A 22,644-nucleotide genomic window follows, 5' to 3' on the forward strand; every position below is an offset into this window, starting at 1 on the left:
TTCTTCATCAAATAATAATTATTGGTCACTGAATTCACTAAACTCAGTTTATTTCCTCAATAGTGTTTTGTAAGTTAACATTTACTCTTACTGGTACTGGCTGGTTGTTGTAATGCGCTGTCAATGTGTGTGGGCCGACATGTCGCGGTGTGAAGCTGGCTACCAGCCCGGATACTGCGTCTCCAGCCAGTCGCACTGGCACTTCCCCTCGCGGTCCACGCACCGTCACCACCAGTTCCCCGCCCGCTGAGCCTTCCACGCGCACCGAACATGATGCTGACTCGCCCACCGGGATCAGCTCTGCACCAAGCGCAACAAATTAAATCCGGATCGGATCCCATGGAAAAAATTAAAATAAAGTTTCGTCATTGTCAAAGTGACATTTCAGGGGATCTCAAGGTACGGGGCAGCTAGAATACTACATAAAGTTAAAGTTCTGTTGTTGCCATGTTTTTCTCTATGTCCGATAAAAAGCCAACTACGGGAGACAAGTTATAAGTCGTCCTTTGACTGAGGAGTCCATCCTTACATACAACAATGAACGAAAAACAACGGAAAACGTATCAGAGAACAATTTAACTACATTAAAACATAACAACAATGTCAACAATAAAAAAATAACAGAACAAGAGTCACTCGAAAACGATGACTAATTCAGTCTCGAATGTTAGTTAGTATCAAAGAGAATATAACCACTACGTGTTAAGAGGCGGGACTCCCATACTAGCGAATGGAACAAAGTTTGTATTGAGTTTGCATGGCAAACCATTACCAACAGTACGCCAAAGATCCGTCAAACGTCAAAGAACAATACTACCACCATAACAGACTTCAATAGTGTAGCATGCTAAACGCTTGCGTTTTTTTATCGATATCGATAAAATGGTGAAGGTTGAAATATAGGCTCAAGTCAACAATTTTTGTCATCAAAATTAGGTTAAGATCGAGTCCACATATAAGTTGTATGTCATAGTGTTAAAAGTTAAATTTCGACCCAAAATAAAATAAAAGTTTTCTGTTGAACGTCCTACTAGGTGTTAATAGTAGATTATTGTCGTGGCCTGGAAGTAGGCAATTGCTGGCTGAGTATGAGTATTAAACGGACGAGCTTGCGAGTCCGTTTAACTAATACGAAGCCAGCAATTGCTATTCCAGCCGAGACTAATATAAAGCTTTTCTCAAAAATGATGAATAATTCTGAAATAGACTAAACTTTTTCTGAAATAAATCATAACATTTAATTTCTTTTAAATTATTTTTCTTATGCTTTCCCACCTTTTTTCATTAAAAATAAACTACAGGTGTATTTTCCACCGAAAACACTACAAGCTGTTTCAGACCCAATAAAAAAAGTCCGAAGTTCCAACAAAATATCTGATACCGCCCATTAGATTTGGCTGTATACGACTTGTGCCAACATTTCCATGGCCTTTTTAACTTTTTAAAAAATTTGTGACTGATTGCAGGCGCGCTAATTCATTATTGTCGAGCTAGCGCGCCTGCAATCTTTTTAACTTTTTAATTTTTCGCTGACCATAAACTATGCACTTCACCTTCTGATATGTAAAGAATAATGTCAACTTTTACGGACATTTTTGAAAAAAATAGAAACCTAAGTAAATTACTGGCATCTTACGTAGGTATTTTGTTTTATTCGTTTTAAAACAATTGTAAACTGGTAAGCAAAGTGCGCAAACGTAAATTTCGGTTGATTTCCTGCGTCGTTGGCCTTTTTCGTTACTTATTGACCCGTGGCAAATTTTTATATTGCTTCAAAGCCATTACATTTGTTAATCGGTGGCTACATTTTTTATTCATTAAGTCTAAATTAACACCAGTAGAGAATTATTAATTACCTAACGTTTCTTCTTTGTTTGGAATACTTACATCGAGTAAATTTAATGAAAAAGGATAGATGGCTAAGTAGGTACGTACCATTAAAATGGAATTTCCGTTACTTAGCCGATGATCCCATAGTATAAAAATTGTGAAAATTTTCTAATATTAATTTAAAAGAAGAAGTTTAAATTGATCATTTTAGCCCCGAGCCCCGACTAAAGTTAAAAGCACTTATCCTAGGGGTCGGCAACCTGCGGCTCGCGAGTCACATGCGTCTCTTTGGATGTGAAGCTGCTGCTCTAGTTTATACAAGTACCATTTTTTCCATTTTTTTTATTAGCCTGTTAAGTTAAGCGTCCCACTGCTGGGAAAAGGCCTCCCCTTCTTTCCGCCACTCGTCCCTAAAGAGAGCATGCTCCTGCTCAAGAAAAAAATTTGTGGCTCTTATAAACTTTGAAATTTATTCAAATTATAATTTTTGACTCTTCCGATTCAAAAAAGGTTGTCGACCCCTAGCGATTAGAGTTCCGTAGAGTTGGTAGGTGGGAATGGGCGTAAAGTTTTAGATTTAACATTTCCCAACTTTTCATGTTTAGTTTTCAGTGCTCCATGAGCATTATCCGTTGTTAAAAAATAATTAAATTATTTCCTTAATTTGACTAAAAAAAAAAAAAAAAAATATAATTTTTAAAATTTTCAATTCGGCCAGGTCTGGAATGAAAACGCTATTGACTAACCGACTTGTGAAGTGTCGATTGTGACTCTTTGTGCTGGAGCCACATTGAAGATAAACGGAGAAGATGGCACTGGCTCCCCGTTGAACTTGATGTCAACTCGGTGAGGTGTCGGGGATTCAGGCCTCCAGAATACGAGGCAGCGACCACCGCCTACCACCTACAAAACGAAAATAAAGCAGATAGGTAGTTAGAATCCTCTCCGCGTGTGACGCAATGTCCGATAGTATATATTTTTTTCATTTTTGTTTCCAATGGGAGCATAAGGCAGCTAGAATGAACAAGTATTATATAACTTAAAGCAGTTATAGCCATAAAATGAATATGCTTAAATGATTTTTCATGACTTTTTATAAATTTCTGTGCCTAAGTAACTAACTTACAAACAAGTTGCTTTCAATATAAATTGCAGTTTCCGATTATACCTAATAAATTCACCTACCGTTGATGGAGTATTAATTACCTGTACGTGGTTAGGCACTTCGCCTTCATTGATAGAAATTTCTAATTGGCCTTCACCGGCAGCACTTGCGTCCACTGAAAGATTAAATTGGTTATTAAATAGTCGAGTTTTCTTAGCAGCTAAAGCTTTTATACTGAACAGCATTGAATTTTGTAGTAAATACAATTAGAGTAAGTACGTACGACATAAAAGATTATAAGACGACATAAATTACGGTGCTCTTTTCTTTGTGATTATCACATTCTGAAGTAAAATTCCTGAACATGTCAACAAAGTCCAGCCTCTTTCTTCTGTTTTACGTAGAGATACCTACTGCCAAAAAGTTATAGATGTTATTTTGTTTTTATTAAGTAATAGGTACCTACTTAATTAAGTATATAATACAAATGTATGATTAATTTTCGCGTCACAATGGAAAAAATAATGGTAATTTTAACTATCTGTTAACGCAGCTAAAACAGGTGTGCAACTTTTTGGTCTCCACCCTAATGCTACCGCAATTATCATTTCTATCTGACAAACGACGATCATGGATATGTATCCATTGAGCAATAAAAAAAAATGTAACTGAGAACGCATTAGAGTGTCCACCTCAGGGCGCAAGTGGAGTGCAAAAAATCTTTACCTCTGAATTGTGACTGTTGCCCAACTACGGCGTTGCCGATGTCTGTGACCTTGATGAGACTAGCATCGTATACCTTTGCCACCAAAGGGCCAGCGGCCAACTTGTCACCGCCGATGGCCACCTGGACAAACATTACAACTAATTAAAAAAAGTATCCATAAGGATTTAGTTCAGTCACACTACGCGGATACATTTGTCGTTAAATGTACATATTTAGCTATATGTTTCAGTTAACGGGTACATGTATACTTATTCACAGGGTTACGAAAAAAATTACCTACTGTAGCGCCCAGCAACTGTGCACTAAGGCGGCTAGTCTGCAGTCTGCTGTCAACCAATAGGTATACCTACTGAGTAGCGTTATGCAAAAGATCCGAGGTAGGAGGGATTGAAAAGTGCATTGAATATTTTACCAAATCATGTCATGTTGAATAATAATAATAAACTTTTGGGACTAAAAATATTTACCTGTCCAAGATAAAGTAGAAAAATCGGCTAGGTACCTAACCATTTATAAATTGAAAGCTAGGCTTGCGTGCTCTCAAACGTAAGGACGTATAGGTACGATATTGTAACATGCTGGAATGTGGTAGTTAAGAATGTAGCCTATTCGAGAAACCGTCGTGTTTTTTCTTGATCAACATTTTTGTACACTTCAATTTTATCGCAGCTGTGCAGGTGTGTGTAAATTTAATAGGCACATCAAGTACTTACCTACAACGGTAGGTAGGGAGTTACCAAACAAAGCAAAATATGAAACAAAACGTATGTCAACTACAGCGTACTCATGCCAAAATTACAGATATAAAGCACTAACAGTTTCTAATTAAAGCTGCGAACGGACGGACATGGCGAATCTACATTGGGTTATTTGTAGTCAACGTCATAAATAAGTGATTAAATTGTACCTTGTCACCTTAACGTCATGTTTGAAAAGCCATACGAAATTGTGTTACGACTGAAAGCGATTTGGTACAGGAATGATCCCTTATTTATGACGTTGACTGTTCTACGACATCCTAAAAATGACCAAAGATTATATTTTTGCACTCACGTCGATTAGATGAGTGCCGACCTCCTCGGGCGTGAACTCTATGCGGTAGACGCCCGGCCGCTCGGTGACGCCGAGCACGCGGGCGGTCACTGGTCGACGGGACGGCGCAGTCACTGTCACCCCCACCTGCAAAATAAAAAAAAAATTAAAGTTTAAATACTTAGGGGCTGTTTCACCATCCATTGATTAGTCTTAACTGACGGTTAAATGTGATGCCGTCTCCGTCTATTCGAATAAAACAAATAGAGACGGCATCACATTTAACCGTCAGTTAAGACTAGTCAATGGATGGTGAAACAGCCTCTAAATCATTCGGATTTCAAAATAGGTACCATTGCCCCGTCAGGTCCGGAATATCTCGGGTGTAATAAGTAGGTACGATTACTATCATTAATTACAGAGTCCGGGTTTTGGAGAAATGAGGTAGCTATTTACATTATAATTTTATTGTAAGACAAAGAACGGAACAAATGAACGTTTCAAAAAACGGAAAATCGCATATCTTGTAAAAAAATTTCGCCGTGAATGTGGTGGTTTACTGTCAACTTTTATTAATCATAATATTAATAAAATAAAGGGCCCTTCATGCATTTGTCACCCACTTTCATTTCTATCTTTTTCATTGTCGCACTGTTAGCTACAATATTTTCAAAAGGGTTAAAATTTGGATTCTGGGATTGTTATGTATGTACATATCAGTAGATAAACTGGTATTAAATATATATTTTTAATACTTCTTCCTTCCTAAATTTAATCTGCTAATGCAGGTTTTGTTGTATTCAGTCACTAAGTAAATTAAATCGATGATTGATCATTACTTTTTTCAACTCTTTTGGATATTCACGGAGCTTAACAAATTGGATATTTAATTAAGAAGACTTAAAATCAAACCATTTTCCACGAAGTTCAGCTTATTTATAAGCTCTGATCAATAAGCATGAAATTTCACGAATTTTTTTTTTTCTGTAGAGGTACCTATTTATAATAGATATACTCGGATCGGATGGCGATTAGCTTTGTCGCTTAATTCGGGTATCCCATATAACTTAGTTCGATATAGACGTACCTAATATTACGCGAAGACTTGGGGAATATCGTGCGTAAAAGTCATCAAGCTCGAATAGGTATGTACATAAAACTTACCTATAAGGTATCTGGCTTATAGGTAAGTAATTGCAACTAATTTGTTGTAGGTATGGATTTAGCATTATTTTCTGATAGCACCTACCATGTACCTAATAATAAAGGATTTTTCAAGATCAATCAAAAACATTTTCTCAATTTCACCGAGTCTACAATGTTTGTATATTTTTAGACAAATAAGTTGGTAGGTACATTACCCATTACTCCTTTTACATAATATATTTTACTGCTGAACATTTTAGCTACCTACAAATTCCCATGACAATTAAAAAAAATACGTCGTGACCTTCATTTACTTTATTGTACCTATAACGAATACGTGCAAATTTTCATGTCTCTAGTCTAAGCGGTTAAAATCACGGGCTTGTGCGTGCATGGATCCCGTAGGAATATCGTGATAGTAGGCTAGTGTTAGTCCAGACGTACTTAACAAATTTAATTCAAGCCGCTTTGGCGTGCTGGAGTACAAGCACACACACGCTCGCAAGCACTCACAAACTTTCGCATAGAGGTAAATATAATTTTAGTAGGATTAAGTAGATAAGTGCCTGTGCTACTATAAAGGGGTATCTAATAAGTAACTTCCTGTAACACGTAGATACCTCTAGTTTTCCTTATGAAACAGTTTGAATTGTTGCCGTGAACAATGGAACAAGACCCATTGATCGGTCAGTTGAGTTCCACAAAAGGGTATCCTACCTGGACACAATCAGTGAAGTGTGTCGCACTGATAGTAAGTACTTGTTTACGTTTTTGTATAACATTTAGGTGATATCTGTTTCATTATGTACGAATGTCGTGCCGTAGCTATTGAATTCATTTTCCTAACGCTAAGTGTGGGTGAACGATTATTCTATCTGCTTACACAAATAACTTGTCACTTAAATGGCTAGTAGGTCCTGAAAGCAATAACACCAATAGACTATGTACGAAACTTGTATTATCCATACTAATATTTTACATGTGAAAGTGTGTCGTGTTTGTATGTTTGACCGTCTTTTACGTCGAAAAGGAGCGACGGATCGACTGTTTTTTGGCATAGAGATAGTTTACGGGCCAGAGAGTGACATAGGCTACTTTTTATCTCGGAAAAATACACAGTTCCCGAGGGAACAGCGCGCGATAACCGAATTCCACGCCGGCGAAGCTGCGGGCAAAAGCTAGTATAACAATATAAATAAGGTGAGTTGCACGAAGTTACTTTTACAATGGCCAATGTCAAACGAGCCGTCAAATCAAAGATATTTGGTAACTAACTGGTTTGACATTGGTTATTGTATGGTTATAGTGAAGCTTGTGTTGTAGCTGTAGGGTGATATGATAGCAATGAAGAGTTGAACTCAAACTAAATTATGTAGAGTCGACGAAACTGAATCAGTACCATGGAACCTTGCTATTTTCTTGCTACTAATGTCATTTTGACATACCATACATTTGCCAAAGAAATCATAGCGAAATTGATTATGAAAAGGTTCCACCCTGGTACCTGATTCAGTTTCCTCGACTATATACCTATAACCTTTAAATGGGAACACATTACCAAAGTCCTACGGTTTAATTTTGAGCTGTTCAACCTAGAACACCAGTCTTATACTATTGCCAAAACCCTAACTCTCTACAAACAAAAGATAATAGTACATTAAGAGTACTGCCGAGGCCGGCAAAAAGCAATTCGAGGAAGAGTAGAGTTAGATAAATACGAATATGCATATCTAGTGCTTTTCTCTAAAATTGATAAAATATTGAATTAAATGCTTGGGCACGGTTTTAAAATGTTCGCCCTTATGCTTTCTCGCGTTACTCGTTTTGTTTTTATTTTTAAAGTACACGACACGACTCATAATTCCATTTCATTAGAAATAATAATATACCTAATTAAAAAAAAAGTATTATATCAATAAAAATATAATGTTAAAAGCAAATGAAGCTTTGTACTTGTATCACAAAATTACTTGGTGGTGCCACAAATTATTAATTGGTGGCAGTCTATAGGGAAGAACTTCGCGGACTGTGTTTGCGACAGATAGGCGGACATTTCCGACCATATTGGAGAAAAATAAGTATCGTATTTAAAATATGTCTTTTGTTATGGGAATGGGATATTCCTGATATTATGTTGCAGATTTGGCTCTGAGCTTCGCTCACGTTACCTATATCGTTTCCTAATAAAATATTATTTTATGTCACTCACCTATCAGGTACCTATAGTTTCTTCAATAGGTATATGAAAAAAACTTAGTTTGAATATTTACCTCATTTTTACTGAATGTGGGTGCTCCAGGCGATGTGGAGATTTCGAACACTGCCGGTACTCTCGCTGGGATAAGTCTGGTGGGCTCTCCCCCGCCGCCACCCGCTGGGCCAGCCATAACCTCGACCTTCCACGGGGATCCTGAAATAAGTCATGTAACTGTTATTTAGTCCATCAACTTAAGCGGCTTCATGTACGAGTAAATTGTAAGTTACTAGGTACCGCACAAAAGATAAAATTTTATTACAAAATCTCGATTTCGGGAGACATAATGGCGTATATGTCTCTACAAGATGAAGCGACGATTGTGTTACTCCTACCCTGAAGTTTTATCTGTCTGTCTCAAAAAGAGATCTACACATTACTCGTAGCGTAGGTAAAAAATTGAAATATCAAAATTAAAATACTTCAGAGAACCCGAGTCTGAGAGCGTATAAAATCGCAGTGAGGACGAGAAGAAGGTAAAAACACTCGGCATCAAGCATCGATTTTTTGTTTCATCGTCTAATGTCGTATTCTTACTTTATTTGGTCATGTCTATCACACGTTGATAAGAGAAATCCGTGGAACGAAAATTGAAGGCACAAGAGCGCGTCAGGTCACCGACCAAGTTAAAACTGCACTCCATGGTTCACTCTATGAATGTTCGAGTAGGGCTAAGGGAGGAATGGTGACAGATTGTGAAGTTTGTCAATTGACGTAATAGAAGACGAAATCACTACACATTCTATCTATTAATGTATAGTTTCCAGTTTACATGATGTGTAATGTAATGTAATGTTCAATTTAAATTGATCATGTAAACTGGAAACTATACATTCATAGGTAGAATGTCTGGTTCACGTTGTACAATATTCGTACGGATATCTCAAGTCCCAAAATATGAATATGACAAAGCGATAGTCAAAAATTGGGAATGAGAAAGTGTGCACAGTTAACTTCAATACGAACAAAGTGCTTGTATTCGTGACACACAGACTTTTACATAAATAGAATAGGCAGAGCTGGCCCGAAGGTAGAGCAAATAGCGCTTATTTCGATGGCGGTTTTTCAGAGGTTGCGCCGCTACGGAGGGAGGGGGGGGGGACATATGCGTTGGAATAATTATTGTGGACAATAAATAGTTAAGAGACGATAGTCCCAACAACTTATGAATTAAATTAAGTTTACTTACGCATTACTTATGTTTAAATACATTACGCTGTCAGGCAGAGTTTTAGCTAAGTAAATAAAATATAAGCCATATTACATAGGTTCTACGAAAACTTAGATGGACGTTGATTATGTGTTTAACACATAGATACCTATTAGTCCTTAGAAAACTAAAATTTTTGGTATATCAAAGTGTCAGCCTTTCGCGGTAAGACCAATAATGTTTGAACTGAAAGTCTTTGGTCACGGAAAGATGGTATAGGTACCTAATCTACCTAGGTACCTACGTTCTGTGTGACCGATGGATTGTTAGCGTTAAATGTAAATTAATCGAGATCTCGATCAGTACATTACGTATTACTTGGTACTTAACTTCATCTATTTATTGTTCATGTAAATTTTAAATTACCGTCGGTTTTGATCCGACTGAAAACTTCCAGTTTTTGGTCGAAACCTTACACATATGATCATATACGAGTATATAGCTGATAATTAGACGAAGACTTCTTAAAATCTAAAAATGTGCACTTAAAAACGGTTAGCTATTATATATATACCTATGTATGTAATTAATGTTAATGTAATAGGCACTAAATATACAGGAATGAGGTGTAACGGGTTTGGGACTATTTAGTGCGTGGAATCTAAATACGAATCAGGTTACTAAGTAGTACGTGGATTTATGTTACGTTCGGACTCGTTCTTACAACTACTTAGTTATTCGTAAGCTAACATTTCTACTTTCTTGTCATAGATGCATTATGTTGCACCTAATAAGTATTCAATATTGAGTACTATTTTCTAAAATATAGATAGATTAGTTAACCTTGATCAGCAAAAAAATCTTAAAATATGAATATGAAATGAAACTTTATAATTTGAATAGGTACATGAAATTTGTGAACAATGTGAACACAGTAAAATGAAATGACTCTTAAATGAACACCACATCGTAAATAATTCGGAAAAACAATACGCAGACAAAATGTACAAGGCAAAGAGTAGGCGACACACACTAAACAGATTGATAGTGGAATTACAACATAAATACAACTGCTCTTACAGAAATAATATAAAATAAATTATTGGAACTATGCAACACATTGCATACATGCAGCCTACCCGGCCATAAAGATTGCACATCGGCCTTTGGAAAGAGACTCGGCTAATTTCGGCTTCGTAGGTAGAGCGTTGTCACACACTACTTCTGTGTCGTTCGTTTGTCAGTCGTACGGGTGCAATAGAGTACGGACGCATTCAAATGAAAATATAATATAATAAAGAGTTGTTGAAACCCCCAAAACTTTAAATTGTACGATGGAATCTTTAGGAAAAAGAGGGAACTATCCTTTTTCTAGTAGTTTAAACAGCTCTCTATAGTCTATAGATATTCGAAGATGGCATGTCATTAATTTGACGTAATCTAATTAAGTCCATAAAGGTGTAGTATTTATTTGATATGAAACGTCACTTAATAAATACGATGATTGATGGACGGTCACCAGTGTTCGGAAATCGTCGTGAACAGCCAATTGTCTTTTTCCGAAGACCGATCTGCGATCTTTATCGCCGGGTACTGTAATATTATGTCTTATGTCATCATATGTCTTAAGGAATTTTAATAACAGAGCTGCTCGAAAAATGTATGAATTGCGTGTAAGACCATCGAAGCTATCAAACCAAGACCCATTCATTCAGTAGGTAGGATCAAAGTATGGTGAATGTGTGGTATGAATTAAAGATCTTGTATTGTAATATGGAGATAGTAGTTTACTAAATAATTCGTCATTGGTAAATTTATTCCAGTCTAACATCTGGTAGCATGGTGAACGTGTTCTGAAGATGAGCTCTGGTTGAGTTCGAGACGCGTCAGTGTAGTTTGGTGGTGGTGATAGATGGGTTTGTGTGATTTGTGTGTGTTTTTACATTGTGGAGGTGGAGGAACTGCATGAACACACATTTCTTGCATAAACGTAGCTATCATAAGGTGAGCAAAGTAACGCCTGATTCAATAAATGCTGTATTCTGCTCAACTAAGTATATTTTTATGTGAGCATTTGTTAATAAATCAATACAAGCTATATATGATGAATTTTAATGACTTTCATTAAAAGGCCGCATTCCGTAGATAAAACTACGTTTGACAAAGCAATTACATAGGTAAGGTACCTAGTATGTTAGAGGCCATTTCATAATCATTTAAACTTTAATCGTTCCGTTATAGGCCGACAGTGGCACAGAACACATACCTACTCGTAGAAGCCAGTGTTAATATTAATAAGTATGCTCTCTTAGAGTTAAAATTGTAAGCAGACCTTTATTAATTACTTAATCCTTTATCTCCTGCTGCAAAAAAATAATAAAAGTCAAAGATGTTAGGTATGAATAAGGCGCGCTTTAGCTGAGGAGGCTACACTGAGCTATAAAACATAATTAACGATTTTTCTAACGTTCGTTCTAATACTTAACGGCGCAATTACATGAAAGTAATACTGTTATAACCGTGCAGTTCATACGATCAAAGTTCAAACACAGGTGAGTGGGATATCGAATCGAGGTTGATCGAAGAAGCTTCGAAGGGCGAACGACAAACTGGTTAAGCGTTAACGGCGCGCAGCGCAAATCGCAATATGCCTGCAGACCACACCTGTCCCGAGCCGGCCCGCGACCGCCAGTTAATATGTAGGTACAACAACGGTAGAAACGGCTTATTACTGCGTATGATCCAGCAAAACACGCACAACTGTTCTATTGCGTTTGAATCGATAAAATAAATATTTTAGCTTATTTGTAGGTTGGTTAGGTTATTTGTACTTTGAGCACATTATTTTAAATGTCAGAAAAAACGCTTCCCTGACATCACGATGGTTTCCCGTGACGAGGGTAGCTCGGAAATGCCGAATTTATCACACATTGGTGTCCATTTTAAGCCGAATTGTCTGTATTGAAGTAATTGATCGAGTGTCCGAATATACACTGAAAGGGATTATATTTCGAGAGTAGTGGAGTTTGCGTTAAAATCTCAATTTGTATGGAAAAACGAACATCGCAAACGTTCCGCTAGAGGCGCTGTTCGTGTTTCCATATAAATTGTGATTTTAACGCGAACGCGATCGAGACGTATTTTGTAACCGAAAACTTACACTAAGGGTACAGTATCCGATTGATGTGATCTACAGTTAAAATTCCGAGAGATTTTTTTCTTAAAACTTTGTAAGTACTACTTATAAGGTTTTATTTAGGAAATTTTGTATATAAGTAGATAATCATTTAGGCATTCTTGGAATAGAATGAGTAACCAAACAATGCAAAGAATGAAAAGTTCAGGAGTAGTTATAGGTGTCAATTAAGTCAAGAAAATATTTTTTGTAAGTTATTTGTTCATTGAATACTTCTGCCGACTGTAGGTAGGTACGTCTGTGAGAGCTAACGGTAAGACGGCGTATGCGTTTAGTTCCCTCCCAGTATCTAATTGATGGATCGTGCCTACAGGCCGGTAGGTATAAGAAATCAGGTTTGCCTGCTTAGTCATAGCTTAGCAATTATTTATTTAGATACAGTTGCGTAACTTTTTTTTCTTCGGGATCATCGTTTATGTAAGTCAAATCAGACTTTCTAATTTGTGGTAATATTATAATATTTCATTAACATTAGTTAAGTGTATCTAATATCTTAGAATAATCCAATTTAGTAAAAAGACAAATCAAGTACATACTTGTCGGACTACGCATACTTAATGAAGTGTTTTGTAGCCGAAATTAATGAAATGGCACCACGATGAAGATAGAAGAAGGGATAGATTTATTACTATTAAAAAAAGGTGAGCCTTAATTGTTTTTTAAGACCTATCTAATTAGTAAAAGTACCATGCATTCAAGTGTACGAATTCTCGATTCGCATGTGCCTATAATACTCGTAAAGTACCTATAGGTAGAGTCATTCACGATGACGCGTGCCATGGTTCTTAATACAATGTCTTTAATGTCTAATTTTGACAAAATCACGCGTCTTCGTGGATGGCACTAGTCATACTACATACCTACATTTTTTTGCCTAAATTCCATTCATAGGACTGATAGGTACCTAATTTAATTACTGAGCAAAATAGATGTGACGAAGACCAACAAGTTCTAACTTAATTTATTATTTAATTTGAGTAAATAACATTTCTTGAAAGAAACAAGACGACGGACTATGTATGTAGTTGTCGGACCAGCATGATCGCATGTAGATAATCAATATTATCCTTCTTTCAAACCGTCATCAAACTAACCCAAACTTCATAAATCGCACTTTTAAAATTAAACTGAAATAATTCGAAATTTTCTCCTTTGAAAATTCAACCAGATTGTATTTTATTTCAAGTTTATTTTGGAACTGTGAGTATTTCGAATTGTTTCAGTTTAATTTTAAAGGTGGGAAATATTAACCCCAGTTGTTTGCCGCACACTGAACAAAAACCAGTTTTAATCGTAACATTTCTGTGTAAGTTATTTACCAGCCAGTAGGTGCTTTACCAAGTCTTAATAGAACCTATTCTGTTATTTTTGTCGTTTACAATGCTCACGTTGAACCATTATTGTCAATTTATCTTTCTTAATGGTACATTGCTTTCATCTTGGGTAGGTATATCATTGAATTCATAAGCCACACGGCGCACCACTAAACAAGTTTTATCAGCTAGAAGGTCAACTTGAAACATTTATGAAACATTCTTCGAGAGGCTTCAAAAGTTCCGCCTTGAAGTAAGTAACTATCAAAGGTGTAGCTTGTAATAAAAGTAAGAAAGGAGTTGTACACTTTCATGGTATATACTCGAAGCTACATTCAACAGACAACCGGATGGCCATTAAGTGGTTAAAGAACCTGACTACGAAGCTTGAGGTCCCGGGTTCGATTCCCGGCCCGGGTAGATATTTGTATGAATAATATTAATGTTTGTTCTCAGGTCTTGGATGTTTAATATGTATTTATCTATATAAGTATGTTTATCCGTTGCCTAGTATCCACAGTACAAGTTTTGCTTAGTTTGGGACTAGATTGGTGTGAAGTGTCCCATGATATTTATTTATTTATTTATAACAACAAATTAAATTCTTTACCTTGAGGCTTTACTGCGTTCACGTATTGATGTACCCCATGTCAATTCTGATAAATGTAATATTAGGTACCAAAGTAAATATTTGTTTTCTGTATTGCTAATAAACCTTTGTACCTATATTAGTATTAGGAAGTACTATGAACTGCCCAAGAGTAGTTATTTAGTCTATTTTTTACGCCGTGTGTCAACATTGGTTGATGAAACAAATTTTAAAATTTTAAGAACAATAGATGTTTTCTAACGTAAGAGGCGGGTGTTTCCGATTTCCTAATGCCGGCGAGAGCGGATGTCACGAGGCGAGCGATTGTTTGTCCACCGTGGTCGCCATTTCCAACGAGTGCACGTTTGAGGAAGGAGCCCAATCCAACGTCTCTTAACTTAAAGTGAACCAGTGTTTACAGCTTAAAGTAGGTATGTTTACACAATACTAAGGGCTGAATGGAATCTAAACTGTTTCCGTTAAACAGGTGATCTTTGATTTTTTTATCACTTTGGTAGGATAATACGTTAATGTACCCATAAAACTCGAACTACACCTTGTTCAGATGAACTTTTATTACGACTTTTACGTACTTCTAATGAGTAGACATAGCCATTGAAAGAAATACTCATCGTTAAAAGAACTTTAAAAGGTATTCTGATGAGACTCGAAATATTAAAACTACTAACTTATATACCTATACTTTTTGTTTTCGTACTTTTCCTTCACAACTTGCCATATTGACTCAAAAGATAAGATCGATAGTCAGCGAACTGAAAAAAGTAAAGATTTTAAAGATAACCGTGCTACCTATTTCCATTTTTGCCCGGTTCACTAAGCTCTTTGACAGGTAGTACAAAAATATCAAACGACAGTCAGCTGTTTAAATTATGAAATTCAGGTAATTTTGACCAAAAACTCAACATGTGTTATTTATATTTATCATCTATTTTATAGATTTTATTATATCATGCTATTGTAATGCGGATAAGCGAATTGAGCACCGTCCCCGTTTTTTCTATTGTAACAGTGACCTCGTTCATATTATGTCTAACATACAAGGTTCAGCGAGCGTGTCACACATGCATGTTTATCATAAATAATCAATCTGTCAGTCAATAACAGAAAGGGGCGCCAGACACTAGAACGAGTTAAGTACTACTAGGAATTATGAGTAAGTACGTTTGAAATATTTAGGGGCTGTTTTACCACCCATTGATTAATTTTATTCGAAGGAAAAATGTGACGCCGTCTCTGTCTATTCGAACAAAACAAACAGAGACGGCATCCAATTTATCCGTCAGATAAATTTAATCAATGGATGGTGAAACAGGGGGTTAGTGTCATTATGCACCGTCAGCACAGTCGAGGAAACTGAAACGCGTATTTCTGTGGAATATTTTCACGGAAAAATGTCTCAATGACCTTCCAATCCAACCTAAGTACCTACAGTCAAGTTAAAATCATTTGGAAGTTATCATAATTTATAGCGAAATAACTAAGTATTAGTAGCTCCGCATAGGGATATGATCGAAACAAAATAAATCGTGGCCCACTGTGGAACCTTTTCGTAGAAAAAGTCATAGTAATATAGCAATGCTTGATAAGGGAATTAATTAACTATGCCATTTACTGTGAGAACGTTTTACGTTGGGTCAGGAATCAAATGGTTCGACTGTACATTGTCCGGCTAAATTTTCGCCTACTGCGTCATAATTACAATACCATGACCGTAACATTCCCTGTATAAACGCAATAACATGTCTGTACTTACGGATTCACACGCAATTTTGCACTGTCGAGGCCAGTACTACAAGGGGTAAGGTAACGTACCTGGTTCTGATGCCATGCCTGATTAAGTTAGGATGTGTTGTGCGTGTGATACGCATCCCCGGACCTGCAAGTCACATACCATATTTTGTCTGTGACAGGCTCGATCATCCTGATACATGCCGGTGTATTTAATGGGCTGTACCTAACTCATAACAATTCCTACAAGGAATATTTATTTCTCATGTGCATTTGTTTGCAGGACTATCATTCCCCATATGATACGGTCTAGTGGGCGGAAACTTCTAACTGTGCAGTACCTATGCCAGTGTGCATCTCTTCGCTCCGGTAATTGAGTTTTCCAGTAGTGTGGTAGAGAGGCACGATGCAGAGGATGATAATTTGATTACTATGTCCGTGTGTGCATTACATTTATTAACAGGAAAACACAAACAACAACTTGGCTACCTATGTCTTTGTTTTAATTGTTCTGAATTTAACAGCCGCAGTGAGGACTGCATGCACATCACAACAATGGCAAACTTCCATACAATTTTTTGTTGACATTATTTTGTTTGCGTCTGCGTGACGTCTTCGAATGTAAAATAATAATTAAAGGAGAAAAAGTAAAAATAAATAATTTCATTACTTCAATATTCCTTGCCAACTCTTTATTATGAGAACTGGTAAGAAGAAGCTGAGAAACTTCCGGCGGATATTCTGCTGGCAACACCTGATTCTGTTTATAAGGCTGGAATGTTAAATTAGAAATAAAAATTTGATTGGGGGGCCTAACACACTAGGCACGTTCACTTAAATAAGTACTTGCAAAATAGCAGTGTTGTAGCCGTAGGTACCTAGTACCCTATAAGTTGCGCATGCCATTGACGAAAAGTATAAGAAACCAAGATCAGTTTCTTAATTAATTAAACGTATGTACAGTCAAGGAAACTAAATCAGACCAGGGTGGAACCTTTGTGCTACTAATGTCATGTTGACATAATATACGATTGCTATAGAAATCATAGTGAAGTTGATTATGAAAAGGTTCCACCCTGGTGCGCAAATCAGTTTCCTTGTGTGTTTCCTTGACATAGCTTCTGCTATAGTCGTATGCCTTACGTTCGTTAGGCATGTAGTTGTTGTTATAGCTAGTACCTATGGTGTCCAATGCCTTATTGTTTCAGTATCAATGCAATCAAGCCGGACGGACGTCATTGAAGAGCTACACGTCGTTGTGGCCACTACGATTACGGGTTTGCTTTTACACCTGGTGTCGAGTGTCAGTTACAGCCACAGTCAGATATATGTATGTATTATAGCGTTAGTGTGGTGAGATACAAAGAAATTTAAGAACAATCAATTGTCAATTGTTGTTAGATTAACCTAATATTTGAGCACCTCATGGTTCGAAATAAAACAATAGCAACTACGCAATTCAGGTTTTTAATTTGACCGCGAGACTCGAAAAAGACCTTCGTTTAGCGTTTCAGCAACGAGATCATGGCTATTAAAGCTACGAACAACACAGTTTATGGTTGTTATCAAGCATATCGATGCTTGATTACACTTCGCGTTGGTAAGTATTGCAAAATGTGTCACGGCATTCAGAACAAGTTTATTATGACCAAATGATGTCGGCTAACGAGTTTGCAATTGTTTTCAAACAGTAAGCAGTATTGGAATTTGTTTCCTCTAATGTACCTACATACATATAATGCGTCGACCGCGAAATATCTGATGGACGGTCGACGGTAAACAATCAAGATGCATTTAGTTATCCAGTTTTTTTATTTTATTTTTAACTATTAGTAAATGGGACTGTAATACGAAAAAGGGAACGATATTTACAGCAGTCCGTCATTGATATTTACGAAATTTAAATCGATGCTCTATTATTGACATGATAATTGCATTGCATTCGAATGCAAGGTATAATGTAGTCTAATTTCTTCAGGTAGGTACATTTCGATTATAGAAACAGCAGCTACCGTAGCTTTATACGGCGAGTCGGTGAAGCAAAGCATTTTGGTCCCAGGGCAAGTTGATCGTATTTACTCGACATAGGTACCTACTTAAATCGACGAAGTAATTACATTGCATGTAGAAATAAGAGTAAAGAAAGTATAATTAAATGTAATTTAACTTTAAATAAAATCAAATATTAATTGTCTGACCATTCTTAGTTCGTCGCAGTTGCAGAATCATGGTAAATTAAAAGTGGTTTTTTCTCCGGTGTTTCGAAAGCTGACGCACTGCAGTATTTAACCTGTTTCTTGCAGGTGTTTTCTGCAGCCGAATTGAGGAGTTAAGAATAGGTACTATGTGTAGTTATCAAGACGCCGCACACAGTAATCTTTTAAGGAATCTTAACCATATCTTCCAGTTGATTACTAAAAGCTGAACAGTAAATATTTCTAAACGTGATAATTAATAATTGAGTTAATTCTTGTTAAAGGCTGATTAATCGAATAAAAAGTCTTTTCAGTGACTATTTACCAATACAAAATTATATAATAGGTACCTACTACCAACATAGACATGTTATATAAGCCTAAGTTTTGCTAAAACTGCTATACTTAAATGTCATCACTAATTATTGTTTTAAGTAAGCGTTCGTTAATAACATTTCAAAAGCGAAAGCTCACACCGATTCTAACTAAGGTTTATGATCGTACAAACTACTCGTTGTTGCATGTACCTAGGTTAACTGACGTTAAAATTTTATTGGTCACTCAAAAACACGGGGACATAATAAATATCTGTTTACTGAATAAATCTTGCAACATCCATTTAATTTAACTCTGAAGAGATTGCTTTCCTGAGAACGTTTAGGTCGGGCAACGTTAGTCTGCTGATCATAAAACGACACACTCACACTCGCATAGACCTCTTAGCGAGAATATTATGGGGGCAGTACGTAAGTATTTGTAGTGGTAGGTAGGTACGTACAGTCGCCAGCACCTGACACAAGGCGTGCAAAAATATCTGATACGACTCTGTTTTTAAGGCCGGTAGACGTGTCAGATATTTTCGCACGCTCCTCAGTGCCAGATTTAATGCAGGTGACTGTACGTGTATGCATATCAATTCACCTATCACAGTTTAACTGTAAGCTAAACTTAAGGTTACGTTAGGTACTTTATCCTCCTGATTCTTTACTTTTTCTAACATGTTTAGTAGTGTCCAGTTTTATAATTTCTGAAATTATTGCAGTTAAATAAGTTCTATACTTAATAATTTTATAGCTACCCTATATTATATTAACGGACGCGTAATATATTTGAATTCTTGGATTAGATACGCAGTGTGGTTAGTATATATATTACATATATTTACATATATTTTTTTAAATAGCTTATAATGTGTCCCACTGCAGGGCAAAAGCCTCCCCTTTCTTATTCCACTCGTCTCTACTCTTGGCCAGCTCTTGCCAATCTGACTGGAATCGGTCCAGGTCGTCCCGTCATCTCCTCCTAGGTCTGCTGTCTGTGGTGTAGATATATATGATTATTCTATAAAATGGACTCTAATGAATTTTTGCATAGTTATTATCCTACTATTCGTACTGATCGGTACCTAAATAGGTGAATGTCACTGGAAAAAAATATTTTCATTATTTATGAACTTATCCGAATAAATCGAACAATGTAGATAAGGTTGCGTATCTGACAATGAAAAAGAATGTAATATAACATATAATAAAATATTTAATACCACCAGCGCTTTTGGAAAGACCATCATATCACTGCCAAGAAGAATGCGCAGCAAGAAATTTGTAATTAAAATTAACTACGAAAGGTAACAAAGCAAAATAAATTAAAAATATATAAATAAAAATTACATAGAAAAGAAAAAAATACAGAGGGATGTATGGGGCCCCTAGTAAAAAATCTAAGTCTAAACCGAACAATGGGACCCTTATAGAAACGGTATCCAATCATTTGACAACAAACGTTTGTGTGTCGCAAACTTTTGTTTCAATAATTAATCGTTTTATTATAACACCACATTTCACAAATTGATCATTTCACAAACTCTTTATTAGGCAAACCATATTATATAACAAATCATTATTTGGCAAAACCAAGTTTGTCAAATCAACGTTTGGCATAAAAACCTTTGGTATGCCGAATGAGACCGTTATGCATCCCTTTTACTCGCGAGAATAATTTTATTTAGGTAGGTGTGCCTTTGATAAACACAATTCTTAAGAATAATTTTATTTAGATGTGCCTGTAGCTCGGGTTAACTTGGTTAAGAAATAGGTTAGATTAGGTAAGAACTGAGACCCTAAGAAAAATCAACTCCTTCCAGTAAAGTTGGTTAGGTTAGAACTGCGACCCTAAGAAAAAACGAACTACTGCCAGTACAGTAGGTTAGGTTGGGTTAGAACTGAGACCCATAGAAAAAATAACTACTGTCAGTACCTATAGTTGGTTAGGTTAGGTTGGATAGAACTGCGGACTTAAGAAATGCCAAGCAAAAACGAGCCACGAGAACCAAATCCTAGCAATTTAAATATGATGTAACTAGTTTCTCAAATAATCATTTATTAATTGATGTTTTGTGAAATGACTAGTTTAAAAAATGAGTTGTATGGGTAATGGACATTTTTTAAATGATGATTGATATAGTGTTTGTAAAGTGACAAGTTTGTTAAAAGTATATATCAAATGATCATTTGTGATATGAAGTGGTTGTGAAATGAATAGTTTGTGAAACGTTGTTTGTGAAATGATTATTTGTTAAACGTTGTGTGGCTGTCTATCTGTACATCTGGCAGAGTCAATTTGCTTCAAATTTGCAGGATACAAATACGTACTGTGGTGTAAATAATTAAAGTTTTAATAGAGAGGTACATTTGCTTAAAGAAATAGTTTTCGAGTTATTTTTGAAAATAGATGAGAATTCATCATTCTACTTTCCCTTATTTCTAAAATATATCTTGTCCTAAATACTTTAAATAATATATTGGAGACCACAGGAGTGTCTTATTAAGTTTATACAGAGTTTCCACAAATTCTTCCCGAATATTTCATGAGGTTATTGGGTTAGTTTGATTGCACATCCCTCAAACAAAGAGTACCTACTAGTACCTATAGAGAAAGACCTGAACGTCAATTAACGTATGAAACCGTATGTTAACCAAATAAAAACAAAATTTACAGGGGAATCACATCAAACTACCTAAAAACTCATTAATTTGCTGAAATATTCCAGCATAATTTGAATACACCTTTTATAATATTTACTATATATAAATATCCAATATCATGCAGCATCCAGCGCAGTATTCTAAGTGTACGTAGATCTGATAGAATCAGAAACACTGACCTGCGCTCCAGAACTCAAATTGTCGATGACGGGATGAAGACCGCCAAATTAAAATGGGACTAGGCGGGACACGTCTGCCGTATGCATCCGGATCGCTGGGCCAGGTTATCACAGATTGGGATCCCTGTGACGGGCACCGGAGCAGAGGCAGACCTAGAGGCGATGGCGGGACGATCTGGACCGTTTCCAGCCACACAGCAAGATTCGGCCAAAAGTAAGGACGAATGGAAGCAAAAAGGGGAGGCTTTTGCCTAGCACAGGGACGCACTAGAAGCTAAGTAAAAAAAAAAACATTTTATCTTTCCCACTTCACTGATTTCTCGCATAAGTAAATGCGTACAATGGTATTGGGTGTTGTGGCAATTCCAAATTCCAAAGCTGTTGAATACTTTTGAGATGGATCCCGACCTGATCGCGCGGCGTTGGAATGGAACTCTAGTATAAAACGTAACACCGGCTGCAGTTAGTACTACTGTCAGTTTTAAGTGTGTTAGTTATGGCTCCACCCGCCTCCTTACATAACAAGAAAGTGGCGGTGTATCTATGTACATAAGTAAATACAATTTTGAGTCGTTTCCGTTTGCAATGACGTTAGGTGCTTTCACTGTTTTACATTTTATAGATACCTAAGTGAGATAAGTTTTAATTTACATACGCTGATTAAGTACTACTGCTGTTACCCAACCATTTTATAATGAAATCAAACAAACATAATAAAAAAATTAAGTTGCAACAACTTCGGTAATATTTACGTGTCAGTATTCGGTAAATGTTATTTCACAACCTCTAATGGCATCTTCGTAATCGGTTGCATTACGCACCTAAATATGCCGTTTAGGTAGTAAGTATTGGAAAAAAAGTGATCGAATAGGTAGGTATACCTATTATAACGGACACTATTAAAGACATTTTCTTGATTCTATAAATTTCGTTAGAAAATGAAATCAGTAATTTAAAATAAACTAAGCTTAGTACGTACTATTTTATTTGATTTGTTTACTTTAATTTAATTTCATTTGGGTAACCTAATTCATTTTATTTACTAAGTAGGTAGTTTATTACAGGTAACTATCAGGTTATTAATTAACAAGAAGTCAAGGTAGCAGAGTTATGCGTTTAACCAATAATCGTTTGTTAATAATTAATAATTGATTATAAGTATTATTAAGTAAAACCTCACGAATCATTCCGTTAA

The 22,644-nt window shown here is 36.2% G+C and overlaps 1 protein-coding gene and 1 long non-coding RNA gene across 3 annotated transcripts in view; one reads left to right on the top strand and one right to left on the bottom strand.

The window, feature by feature from the left end:
- jbug (filamin-type immunoglobulin domains fbug) overlaps positions 1–22,644 on the bottom strand; it is an 81,665-nt gene that overhangs the window by 24,170 nt on the left and 34,851 nt on the right. For both annotated transcript variants that reach the window (XM_074088608.1, XM_074088601.1), the window contains exons 21-26: positions 8,111–8,250; positions 4,716–4,841; positions 3,662–3,782; positions 3,037–3,110; positions 2,577–2,733; positions 92–300 (exon numbers count right to left, since the gene is read on the bottom strand). In XM_074088608.1, coding sequence (XP_073944709.1) covers positions 92–300; positions 2,577–2,733; positions 3,037–3,110; positions 3,662–3,782; positions 4,716–4,841; positions 8,111–8,250 — 827 coding nt within the window. The remainder of the gene's footprint in view (positions 1–91; positions 301–2,576; positions 2,734–3,036; positions 3,111–3,661; positions 3,783–4,715; positions 4,842–8,110; positions 8,251–22,644) is intronic.
- LOC141428696 (uncharacterized) lies at positions 14,690–17,504 on the top strand. The gene is made up of 3 exons (XR_012451457.1): positions 14,690–14,773; positions 16,375–16,460; positions 17,300–17,504. It is a non-coding gene; the product is annotated as an uncharacterized lncRNA (long non-coding RNA).

Source organism: Choristoneura fumiferana, chromosome Z, assembly GCF_025370935.1.
Source record: "Choristoneura fumiferana chromosome Z, NRCan_CFum_1, whole genome shotgun sequence".
Classification (NCBI taxonomy): domain Eukaryota; kingdom Metazoa; phylum Arthropoda; class Insecta; order Lepidoptera; family Tortricidae; genus Choristoneura; species Choristoneura fumiferana.